The 12,947-nt window shown below is 40.9% G+C and overlaps 1 protein-coding gene across 2 annotated transcripts in view; it reads left to right on the forward strand.

The window, feature by feature from the left end:
• dpysl2b (dihydropyrimidinase like 2b) overlaps positions 1-10,046 on the forward strand; it is a 37,028-nt gene extending 26,982 nt beyond the window's left edge. For both annotated transcript variants that reach the window (XM_029444257.1, XM_029444258.1), the window contains exons 11-14: positions 874-1,044; positions 3,475-3,654; positions 3,864-4,029; positions 5,957-10,046. In XM_029444257.1, coding sequence (XP_029300117.1) covers positions 874-1,044; positions 3,475-3,654; positions 3,864-4,029; positions 5,957-6,048 — 609 coding nt within the window. In that variant the 3' untranslated portion in view covers positions 6,049-10,046. The remainder of the gene's footprint in view (positions 1-873; positions 1,045-3,474; positions 3,655-3,863; positions 4,030-5,956) is intronic.
• Positions 10,047-12,947: the final 2,901 nt, after the last annotated feature.

Below are 12,947 nucleotides of genomic sequence, written 5' to 3' on the forward strand. Positions count from 1 at the left end.
ATCATTCTTCTTATTTACGTGAATATTTAGGTCTCCATGCAGGATTATTCTTTCACATGTAGTGATGCTGAGTGAAATCAGCTCTGAGAATTCCTCTAGAAATAGTTCTGAATATTTTGGTGGCCTGTACAATGTGATGATGAGCAAAGATAATTCTGCTTTGAGCTCTAATAGCAAGATATTCAAATGATGTAAATCCACCCAGGTCAATGTCATTACATCCCTCCACCTTTCTTCTTTCTAGTAGGCATCTACCGAATGTCTTTTTTTACATTCAAAGCTTCTATTGAGGTTTTCAAATGAAGCTCGAAACAAAATCCTCAATTTGAATTAATTAATTAATCGGATTAAATTAGTTTTTTAATAAATCACCTTTTAATTATCAATATAACTCGTCAGTGCCTCTCTTTTGAGTGCGGCAAACAATTATTTTTACCGCAGTGGAAATGTTGTTTTTGAAAAGCTAAATGTCAACAAATATGGATTTTAAGCCAAATATTTTGGAAATGATTACATCTATCTCTTTTCAATACATCTTGACTTTTGCACTTTACAACACTCTGGATATATTGGAAATGTTTGGATCACATGAGTCTGAAACAACCCTTCACTGGAATCTAATTCTACAAATAGTATAATAATAATAATAATAATAATAATAATAATCAGTGCAGCCTAATTGTTATCTGCTGCTGTGCAGACATACTGGCTTTATGGAACAGTAGTACACACAATAGTCAGCACTGAGCAAGACTGATTGAATAAACATGTGAACAAAGGAATGGCACAAAGTAGATCAGGACTAACGAAACTAAATCAAAGTGGGACAGTGTTTCCTGGACTATTCTCACTCCCAGCTCTGACTCATTTCAGGTGACGGGTAAGATGGATGAAAACCAGTTTGTGGCAGTAACCAGCACCAACGCCTCCAAGATCTTCAACATGTACCCCCGCAAGGGTCGCATCGCCGTGGGCTCAGATGCCGACCTGGTGCTGTGGGACCCCGACGTCACGAAGATTATCTCTGCCAAGAGCCACAACTCGGTACCTGCTTCACTCATAACTTAATAACTGACAATATTAACTCGGAGTGAGGCCTCAAATGTTAAAGCCACATGTGTAGATTATTGTGGCCACAAGGCGAAACATAGTGGCTTTCAGATACTGTAAAGGTCTTCTCACGTTACTGGTGTTGTGCATGCAGGCAGTAATAGCTCTATGAATGGGTGAGTACCTGACATGAAAATAGTTCCTTTTATACAGCACCTTTCATGCATGCTCAAAGGGCTTCACTAAACAGGATTTAAATCAGGAAACAAGGTTGAGCAGAATAGTAGAACAACAAGACTAAATACATTGTTTTATATCAATCAAAAGTAAATCTTCAGTGAAAAAGTTTTTATATATAAACAAGTAAAACAATTGACCAATTAGAAACTTGTTTCAAGGCTTTCATAGAATCGACTGTCTGAGTCAAGCGGTGTCCACATACATTTACCATGTAGTGTAAACATGGAGTGTAGCATTACTCCAAAGGAAAAGTCAGATCAACACTGCTTTTTACTTTCTTAAAAATACCAAGCGAGGTGATGGTTCTACATGAAATGCATCTTAGATTCATACAGAAACACCTATTGTACTATTTGATTAATAATACAAAAATCTGCTAATATAATTGATGACCGTCAGAGCAACTGGTTTATTAGAGGAGTTTTTGTTGTATGAACAGGGTGTGGGCCTCACAGCGTCAAGGGAGTGATGTCATCCTTTAAAGCGGCCAGAGAACTGGAACACATCGTGTGTGTGTGTGTGTGTGTGTGTGTGTGTGTGTGTGTGTGTGTGTGTGTCAGGATAGCCCAGCCTACTGGTGATCTCATTTCAGGTTCTCAGAATCCACCAGCTTGCCATGACCTCAGCCATAGCGCCAGTAGTTTTTAAGAAAGAGCATTCATACAGTTTCCAAATTTATCACACAGCAACCTCCCCACCCTCCCGGTTTACACACACCCAAACCACTCATAAGACTCTTCTTCTTCTTGTCCTCTGTGCCACATCAGTTGTGTTTTTCCCCCAGCGATTATCTTTGCTCTCACTTTCAACTCTGCATGTTAAATCAGTTAAGCTCGCTTCACAAGTGCACTTTAATCCATCAACATTCTGCCAATTTCACACGGTGGCATGCATCATCAGTGAACACAAACTGGAATGTCCATCAACATCGCTCTGGCAAGTTTCCAGAGAAAGACTGAGTTGAGATTTTCATAAATCTGTGAATTAAAGCAGCAACATTCCCAGATACAGCATGAGATTACATCATCGGTATGATGGTGGGAGATCGGTGTGTCTCTGCTTTGAATGTATTTCTGCGATTTGATTTATCTGCATTGGTTGTTTGAGGTATAAGCAGCTGTAATGAAACACAGGAGCACAGCTGTCTGCTGTCACACGAGAACTTCATGCTGCCTCAAAACTAAAAAGTCAACCTAAAAATCACTGTAAGAAATGTCTACAGTACCATGTCATGGATAATGTTGCAAAATCTTCACTGCAGAAAGCACTATACAATATACAACAATAACTAACGTCAAATACTCCAGCCCAGACTGCTGCTTGCATTTATCTGACTCAGTCTGTTATTAGCTTCAAATGTGGATATATTGCACTTTTCTTCAGGATAACCAGGATTGTATATGTGCAGACTTTGGGTTACCTTTTAAAAATAATGCATTTCAACAAAAATTTGAAGGTGTTAAATATGGATACAGAAAAGTAATCTAACTAATTATTCAAATCTGTGAGGTTTGTAGTGGAAGTGGCAACTGCAAAATTGATAAAATAGAACTTAAATTGTGAAAAGTTTACAAAAGCTATTTATTGAAGTCATTACAGCCTCGTTCTCCGTTAGGTGCAGTTTATTTTGCTTGTAAGAAACAGAGCTATTCATATGTTGACTGATGGTGAGATACACCAATCAGTTTACTAGTAAGCCTCAATTAAACATTAACATTGAAATCCAGCCCAGAGAAAATACTTTCTTTCAACTACAAAATGACATTTTAAAATAGCATCATTTAGCCACTCAGAGTGAGAATTCAGAACACTCCTGTTGTGTGTTGTCCTCCTTTTCCAACTCGCTGCTGCTATCCAGCAGTGCTGCCACCCACTGTGAATGTAAAACGTCTGTCAGGAAAGGTACATGAACTGTGATGTGTGACACACACTTGACATGGGATTCTCTCTATGGGAGACATTCGTTTGAACACAAAACTCTAAATTACTAAAATAGTTGATCTCACTAATGGCTGGTGTGAACTGGTTTTAGTCAGTTCTGTAAATCTGGAGAGAGAGCTGCTGAGGGCAGCTAATGGGGGGGGGGGGGGGTCGTTCCAAAGGCACTAATGGTGCATTCCACACCATGAGCTTTAAGCTCATATATATGAATACCTACTTTTCTATTATTGCTCTCCTCTACAGACTGTGGAGTACAATATCTTTGAAGGCACAGAGGTGCGCGGCGGGCCTCTGGTGGTGATCAGCCAGGGGAAGATTGTGTTGGAGGAAGGGAACCTCCACACCACCGAGGGCTCGGGACGCTACGTGGCCCGCAAACCTTTCCCGGACTACGTCTACAAGAGGATAAAAGCTCGCAGCAGGGTACAGTACTGAAGTTGTTCTGTAAACAGCCACTTTGTACAAACGTTGTCTAGTGAGGTTGTTGGATGGAGGCTTCCTACACCAGAAATGTTTTACAAAGATGATTGTTTAGTGGAAAGCTTGAGGGGTGATGCAGCTTCTTAGAGATATGTCCTTGTTTGTTTTCACTGACATGAGTGTTGTGTCGGTTTCCTTTTTTTCAAATGCAGCTGGCTGAGCTGAGGGGTGTACCCAGGGGACTGTACGATGGCCCGGTCTGCGAGGTGTCAGTCACCCCCAAAACGATGACTCCTGCCTCCTCCGCCAAGACCTCCCCTGCCAAGCAGCCCAACCAGCCCGTCCGTAACCTGCACCAGTCTGGTTTCAGCCTATCCGGTCAGTTCTAATCATCGTATCTTTGTTACTTCTCTTCTATTACTTGATTCTGAAGACTCATTAAAGCAATGCTCTGCCCTTTAAACACCGAATCAAAGAGGCCTATTCATTTTGTTCACAGTGAGCTTTCATTATCATTGTTAAATTAGATCCTTTATGGAATCAAGTCACAACAGCATATAAGGGCCATTGTAGGTAAAAAAATTAATTAGAATATTCTGAGAAAAAACTCAGATTTTCCAAGAGTAAAGTGTGTGGTGTGATGAGGTTGATCCAACCTTGCAAAGTAAAGTGATGGGGTTCCAATATATTCTCGTACATTTGTGAGTTTTTCAACATAAATGTACCACTTTAATCTCAGACAATATTCAAGTTGTTTTCTCTCATACATTATCGACTTTAATCCCAGAAATTCTGAGTTTATTTCTCAGAATATTACCCCTCTCTCCTGGCTCATTTAAAAAAATGTTTTACCTACAATACGCCATCGTAAGTAACAGGTCCTATAAAAAATAATGACATATACTTTTACACATCTATAGATACAGGGCGGATAAACTACAGGTTGCAATTTATGTCTGTTATTTTATGTAAAGTTGAAAAGACAGTAGGGAATAACAAACCTACATTTGGCAAGCGCCTACTTACAGTAGTAAACAGGCTTATAGCGTCAAAGCATGAAACCTTCATAATTGGAGATGATGCCACTCGATGCCATAAACATTCCACCACACAAACATTCCTCACTGAACTTTTGCCCCGAATCCAATCCATCTGAACTGAGTCACTGCAAAGAAATGAATGCTCTCATGTCATAGTTACATGAAATCCATACTAAGGTGAACTTTGACATGTGAAGTCATATTGTTGATCACTTGCAAACAGTTTTTAACCACAGATGTATTCTACCTGGATACTGGACTCCAAGATGGCAGCCATGCATTCCAGTGAAAGCTGCTCGCCCAGTGCATACTCCATGTGTGTTACTGTCTTTCCCTGGCTCTGTCTGTTTGCTCTCACTCTTTAAAATTTGACCTAATCTCAATGTAAAGTGCATGCCACAAATTAACAACACAATGGAGGAAGCTGTTGTTTTGGCTAGCACTGTTTCATGCACTGCCTTTCAGTTCAACCATGCTCTCTGGAATGTGTTTGTTTTAGGTCGACATCTAGCTAGTTTCTGTCATAAGCAAGCTAATTAGCTTCTGATACTGCTTTTGAATTGCAACAAAGGGCAAAATAATATTTCCCTGCCACTTTCTGGTCTGTGCGGAAGCCCTGAGAGGCAAGTGAGAAAACAAGATTCTGGTGATCCAAGTCTGAGATAAATAGTTTTCTCTCCTGTGTTTATGATTTAAGAATGGGTAAAAAAAAAAAAAAAAGAGGGTTTACCAGGATAGTCTTTCAAGTTTTTTTTAATTTCTCTTTTTCTTCATCTGTGAATGTTCTAAATAAGACTAAAAGCATTCATGTTTCAGGTAAATACATTACTTTAGTACATACACAAGGTAAAATGATTACATTGTTAAGAGCAATGAAAACTCACCTGGAAGGAAACCTGAATGCTTTTAGTCCTATTAAAAACATGGGTAGTGGTGCACTTCAGCCTCTTGTGGCTGAAATGAGTATTACAACAACAAACAAAGAAAAGTAAACGTAGCTGAAAAACAGATTCTTAGAAAGATTATCAAAAGCTTTTGTTCACATGTTTGTAAACACATGAGAGAAAACCTTTTGAATATTGGAAAAGGGATCACCAGAATTATTTTCTCCCACCTGCCTGTCAGGTTTTCCGTAGCTTAGTTGTAAAAAAAATAATTAAACTAACCCCAACCATAGACTGTGTATAGATAAGCCCCCCAAATCACTTTAAACAAACAAGTATAAAAACAACCTTGAGTAAGCAACTTTTCATTTGATCTCACAGGCGCTCAGGCTGACGACAACATTCCTCGCCGGAGCACCCAGCGCATCGTGGCACCACCAGGCGGCAGGGCCAACATTACCAGCCTGGGTTAGAGGTCCGTCCTCGGCCGCTAAGGAGGAAACGATTATCGGAGCACGGGAGGGCCAACGGGAGCTGAGGGGTCGAGGAAAACACGTCACGACACCAGGAGCCGAACCCTTCACAGCACCTGACCCGGCCATCCATCAGCCTCCATCTTTCACCACCTCCTTCGCCGCTTTCCACGTATCCACTCTCCTCCTCCCCAAAACCAGATCCTAGAGGACAGTTAAAGCAAAAACAACAAAAAAAGGTCTGCATCATATGATGGAAAAAAAGAGAAAAAATGAAAACACTCCTTATTTGAGCACTTTTGACTGCATTATTTAGTTTTTTTTATACCGTACTTTCTCCCTGCCATTGTAACCGATGTTTGTTTTACTGTTGTTTTAATAGAGGGGTCAAGTGAGACTAAACTGAATTAAAACAGTTAAGAGAAGAGGAACATTTCCATGCAGGATGTCTATTGTTTATTTTCATTTTGGGAGTAGTTTAAATGGAGCATTGGTACAAAACCCGTATTGTTATCTTCTTTTCTTGCTCTTTGAATAGGCCAAACAGGTTGCTTGAAATTGAAAAGTCTTGCAGTTTATTCAGCCGACAAGAATCGAATACTTCTTTAAGATTTGTATTATGTTGTATTTGAATCGCTTCCCATTCCAGTGCATCGCCATCCGTCACACACTGCTGCGATCAATATCCAATTGATTAATCGCCATGAGGACGGCCTTAAGGTTAGAAAAATTTAACAACACAGCAATTTTTTATTAGGATCATAGACTCTGGCTGCACTGGCTCTCATCTCATGTTTCCCCCACTTGTGGCTTTGCTAAGGTACATAAGTAAAAAACCATATTCCATATTTGGCAGCTGCCTTAGAGCTTGTGAGTCTTAGAAGAAGGAGCTTTGGCAGGTAGTAAATAGAGCTTTATGCCTTGTTCTTGAGAGTTAGGCCATTAAGTGGGAGAATTGTGGGAAAGATTCAGGGAGGAAAGAGAACGTTGTATTTGCTGTCACTTCAAATCTTTCCTTGCCTTATTGTCTCTTAATGCCGTCCTATTAGAGCATGTTTAGAGGTGTGGGGAAGGTGCCATTCACTACGCAGCTACATATTTCTCAGTTTGTTTGCATTCCTGTGAATCCTAAAGGTTTTGATCTGTTGAATCACCGATAACCGTCCCATCACCAACCAGTGCATTTACATACAGAATGTTTCTCCACCTTCAAATGTGACTGTTTTATACTCATCGAAATCCCTCTTTCTTTTCTACTCTTTATGTGCCTGAACCCACAGAAGTTGTACTGATAGTTTTAATTTTGTTCTTGTTTTGTTATTCTTATTGAGGTAAGTGAAGGATGCAAGATGAAAAAATATGTAAAATAGCCAGGATAAACCGATTCTAAGGTGCCAGATTTTGCGCTTTCATAGGGCCTATCCTGCTGGTAGAGCCCCTGTAAAGACGAAAATGTTCGATATCTTGAAATGTTCTAATATTTTAGAGTTTTTAACTTGTTGTCAAACTGCTTTTTAGTGTCATTCTGTAACTAGGTGCCTAAGGGCTGAGCACTATTGATTTACGCTTGAAAGTAGACATGAGCTAATGTACTTCTGACTGGTGTGCAGTGTTAATGTGTGAGGGATGGGACACCACAGCAGGCTCCTGTACAGCACTGCTTACTGTTATGAACGTGACGTCACTCCGGGCTGTGCTGAGCACTCGTACGTTCTTGTTCCTTTTTTTTTTTTTTTGCATGATCTGGTTTTCATTAAGCCAAGCAACTGATTTCCTGTTAGTTCTTATGTCAACGAAGTCTTGGCTACCAGTCCCCGTCTCTGCAGCCTTTTTCTTCCCCATGACTCAACACGGAGCAACAAGCTCACATACAGACCAGAGGCTGCATTACAGAAAGTCTGAAATCCTATTTCATCTCAGTTTGGATGACATTTAGGATTGTTGGTATTACAGAAACATGTTTCCTAACTGCATTTAGGAAAGCAATCTTATTTTAGGATAGGAATTTAGCTATTGCAGAACCGTAGTAGGTAGATGGCATATACCCTGTCCTCAACTCACGTAACAGCACTGTTAGGTCTGTAGGACGTCTACAATTTAATGATTGAACGGCTACTCAAATTGTAATATGACGCTTTAAATGTTCGCTTTGTCTTTAAACGGCTTTACTCTTTATCCTGTTCTCATGGCTACAATTGAATGCTTGTCTTTTTTGGTCCATGATAGCGAGCTAGCTAGTGACTAGTGAGGGACGTTGATATCATCGCTTGTTCATTTTGAGTATCCTGTACATTATAATCAAAGATAAAGGCATGACAGGAGTAGTGCCAGCTGAAGAATAACATTTAGAGTTATCGTTAGGATTTAAGATGATAAGATGGGAGATCTGGGAATATCACTCAGCCATGAGTTCAGAAATTGCTTCTGTAATAGCAAGATGACATTAGGAAAGCAGTTATGTAATGAGGCCCCAGCTACATACATGTATGGTTAGTCTTTGCTTTAAACTGCACTTAAATTAAACCTAAATTTCCCTCGGGATGAATAAAGTATCTATCTATCTAAATTCTACAACTAGTCTGATGACGACCATACCATTCCTATACCGTTAAGACCTACTTGTCGCTATAGCAGCAGATAAGAGCTAGCGTTAGCGCAACTGGCCCCTGACTTACTCACACATATACACACATACATATATAATGTAGACATACACCACCTCTGTTTGTGCTTTCAACCCCACTTGTTCAGGCTTCCTCCCCTCTGATCCAACTGGAAACCTATAAAAGGGAAAGTATGTCAGCGTTACGAATAATATATACCGGTATTTAATTTAAGAATCCACAGCAGGGGGAATGAAAGCATTCAATGATATGACAAGATGGGAATGGGAAATGGAAACTTGATCTCCACAGCAATTTATGCATCACACCACGAGGTTTTTGTAAGTCAGGAGTGGGGAATTTGACTGCTTTCACAGTGGAGCCCTCTCTTCTTATAGACACCATCTACACTGTATTTCTCCCTGCTACTTCAGACGGGAGAGTATACAATCTGGCAGCAAGTGTAGCTCTTGTGAGAGTAATGGCACGCTCCTTGTATTTTGGTATCTTCCGCGCCACTCCTTCCTTTCAGTTTGTCTTTCTCAGTCTTTCAGTCTCCCCTCTTCCTCCTCCTCCCACTCTGGCTCTTTCGTTGTTTCTGGCCGTTGCCGAGGCGACAGACCCTTCCACTCTCACAGGGTTCTGCTTTTTTGTTTGTCATGGCAACGCTTGTCCGATTGGAGGTTGCCATTCGCAACCGGTCCTGACCTGGCGCTATTAGTAACAGCTTTACACATACACACACACACACACACACGTTTTTATAATTATTCTGTGACAGTTCTGCACCATTTCGACATAATCCTGTACTGAGTTGCATGGAATCCAGAATCCCCTGCTGCTTAGAATGGAATCTATTAGCGTTGAAAGCACACTACAGGCTATATAAGAAACACACTTTCACACACACACACACACACACACACTCACACACACCACTAAACAGCCGTTGCTGTGATGCACCACCCATGCCTGAAGAATTGACTTCAACGATGGGTTCCCCTCCCGTGTCCCATGCCTCCTCGGCATACACACACTGAAACACACACTTATACTCCTTTTAATGCGCTGTCAGCTTGGATGCTTTTTCTATGCCATATTATGCTAATGATATATGAGTGATATGTATGTACGCAACGTGCTGCGGATTGAGAGGAGCTTCCTTCGTTGATGCTGTTGAACACCTTCTTGCCCACGAACCCTCTCGTCCCCCCCTCTGTAAGCCTCCCCTCCCCTTGTGAAAGTGAAACTGTGTGATGATGTTTGTCTCGGTGGCTGTGGGGTTTCTGGGATGCTTGCTCACTATGGAAAAAGTGTCAAATCCCATGGATGGTGATGTAAAAAAAAAAAGAAGAAAAACAAGGATGTCAAAGAATAAAAAAAAAAAAAAGGGAATACAATCTGTTTCTTTTGTACTTTTTATGTAAGAAGCATGAAATATACACGCACACAGACAAAACACTTGTAAGAGGATTTCTAGTGAACCCAAAGCACAATCAGTCACTTTTAAGATTACTACTGTTTTTGTAGATGGTATCAAAGAAGAAGCAGACAAGATGACTACAATGACATTTGGCAACGGTTTTTGCATCCAGAGGTTTCCAGTTACATGATCTTGTTGAATAAAATGTAATGAAGTGTAGAGTTTAGAGATGTTCCGTACATGAACAAACGCATCTTTTAACACCAAGTCTGAACTGTATGGAAGCCTTGTGAGGTTAGTAAAAAAAATCTGACCTTAATTGTTTTCTCTCCGGTGTTTATGACTAAGTCAATGTTTTTACATCTGTGAAAACAGGTTGGAAACAAGTTTTGGTAGGTGATTTTCTTTGTGTGTGTAATTTTGGCTGAATTGCAACTACCTCAATGTTCTAAATATTACTAAAAACATTCATATTTTCTTCCAGGTGAGTTTAACAGGGGGTAATAGTGCACGTCAGCCTCTTGTGGCCAAAATTACACACAAACACACACACAAAGAAAATCACCTACCAAAACTTGTTTCCAACCAAAAAAAACAAACATGAATCAGAATCAGAAATCCTTTATTTGTCCCACAGTGAAGACATTTAGAGCAAAGGGACTGCAGATGAAGGACATCACTGCACAACATCACAACTTTTATTTGCACCTATTTTCAAATCAAATCAAATGTATTTATATAGCCCAATATCACAAATTATACATTTGTCTCAGTGTGCTTTACAGACTGTACAGGATACGACACCCTCTGTCCTTAGACCCTCGCATCGCACAAGGAAAAACTTCCTAAAAAAAAACCCATAATTAAAGGGGGAAAAATGGAAGAACCCTCAGGGAGAGCAACTGAGGAGGGATCCCCCCTCAGGGAGAGCAACTGAGGAGGGATCCCTCTCCCAGGACAGACAGACGTGCAATAGATGTTGTGTGTACAGGATAAACAACATAGTACAAATACAACATTTGACAGAAAATGATGTTATGTATAAGAGAAAGTATGGACGAATCCAGGAAAATGTCTAAAAGGCTTCCCGGTGTCCAGCAGGACCAGGGCAGCAGGCGCAGCCACGATTCCTGATTCTGACGTAAACGTTATCAGTGGCAACCTGCCACATGAGAGACACAGAAACTCCGGGGATGATACCCCGGATGATGAGTTGGTAACATACATTTACATAAATGCATACAGATAGAGAGGGAGGGGAGGAGAGAGGAAGAGAAGGAGAGCAGGGAGGTGTCCCCCGGCAGTCTAAGCCTATAGCAACCAGGGTACTAGGGTCTGATCCAAGGCAAAACAGAGCCAGCCCTAATGTGGAGGGTGTCTGCCTCCCAATTAGAAAATGCGTTTCGGAGGCGTTTAGGGCCAAGTATAATAACTTCAGTTTTGTCTGTTTTTAACATCAAGAAGTTGCTAGACATCCAAGTTTTTATGTCCTTAAGGTATGCTTGAAGTTTAGCCAATTGATTGGTTTCGTTTGGTTTAATTGATAGATATAATTGGGTATCATCCGCATAACAATGAAAGTTTATAGAGTGGTTCCTTATAATATTGCCCAAAGGAAGCATCATTAAGGTGAATAGAATCGGTCCAAGTACAGAACCCTGCGGAACTCCAAGACTGACTTTGGCTGTCATGGAGGATTTATCGTTAACGCATACAAATTGAGATCGCTCAGATAAATAGGACTTGAACCAGCTTAGTGCGGTTCCTTTTATGCCAACACAATGTTACAGTCTCTGTAGTAGAATGTCATGATCAAAAGCAGCACTGAGGTCTAACGAGACAAGAACAGAGACAAGTCCTTTGTCTGATGCCAATAGAAGGTCATTGGTAACTTTCACCAGTGCCGTCTCTGTGCTATGATGAACTCTAAATCCAGATTGAAAAACCTCAAATAAACTTTTATTATGTAAAAAGTCACACAACTGTTTTGCGACTGCTTTCTCAAGGATCTTAGCGAGAAAGGGAAGGTTAGATATCGGCCTATAGTTGGCTAAAACCTCTGGATCAAAGACCAAGCTTTTTAAGAAGTGGTTTTATTACAGCTACTTTAAAGGATTGTTGTACGTAGCCAGATAATAGAGACAGGTTGATCATATTTAATAACGAGGTGTTAATTAAGGGTAAAACTTCTTTAAACAGTTTAGTTGGAATTGGGTCTAAAAGACAGGTTGATGGCTTAGACGATGAGATTGTTGAAGTTAGTTGGTTAAGGTTGATTGGAGTAAAACAGATATACTAGATATATTTCAGGAGTTACTAATGTTTTTGAAATTCCGGAGGTTGAAGTTAAAGGGTCTACGAAATGATATTTCGTCAGTGTTATTGGCCTTGGTATATGATAGAGGTTGCATATCTATTGTGAAATGTGCCATATATATTTTTTAATATTGATGTCCATCCATCCATCCATCGTCTACCGCTTATCCGGGATCGGTGTCGCGGGGGCAGCAGCTCCAGTAAGGAACCTCAATCTTCCCTTCTCCGGGCCACATCCTCCAGCTCCGACTGGGGGATCCTGAGGCGTTCCCAGGCCAGTGAGAAGATATAATCTCTCCACCGAGTCCTGGGTCTTCCCTGGGGTCTCCTCCCAGCTGGACGTGCCTGGAACACCTCCCTAGGGAGGCACCCAGGTGGCATCCTTACTAGATGCCCAAACCACCTCAACTGGCTCCTTTCAATGTAAAGGAGCAGCGGCTCTACTCCGAGTCTCTCACGGATGGCTGAGCTTCTCACCGTATCTCTAAGGGAGACGCCAGCCACCCGTCTGAGAAAACCTATTTCGGCCGCTTGTACCCGTGATCTCGTTCTTTCGG

Source organism: Cottoperca gobio, chromosome 12 (genome assembly GCF_900634415.1).
Source record: "Cottoperca gobio chromosome 12, fCotGob3.1, whole genome shotgun sequence".
NCBI lineage: Eukaryota > Metazoa > Chordata > Actinopteri > Perciformes > Bovichtidae > Cottoperca > Cottoperca gobio.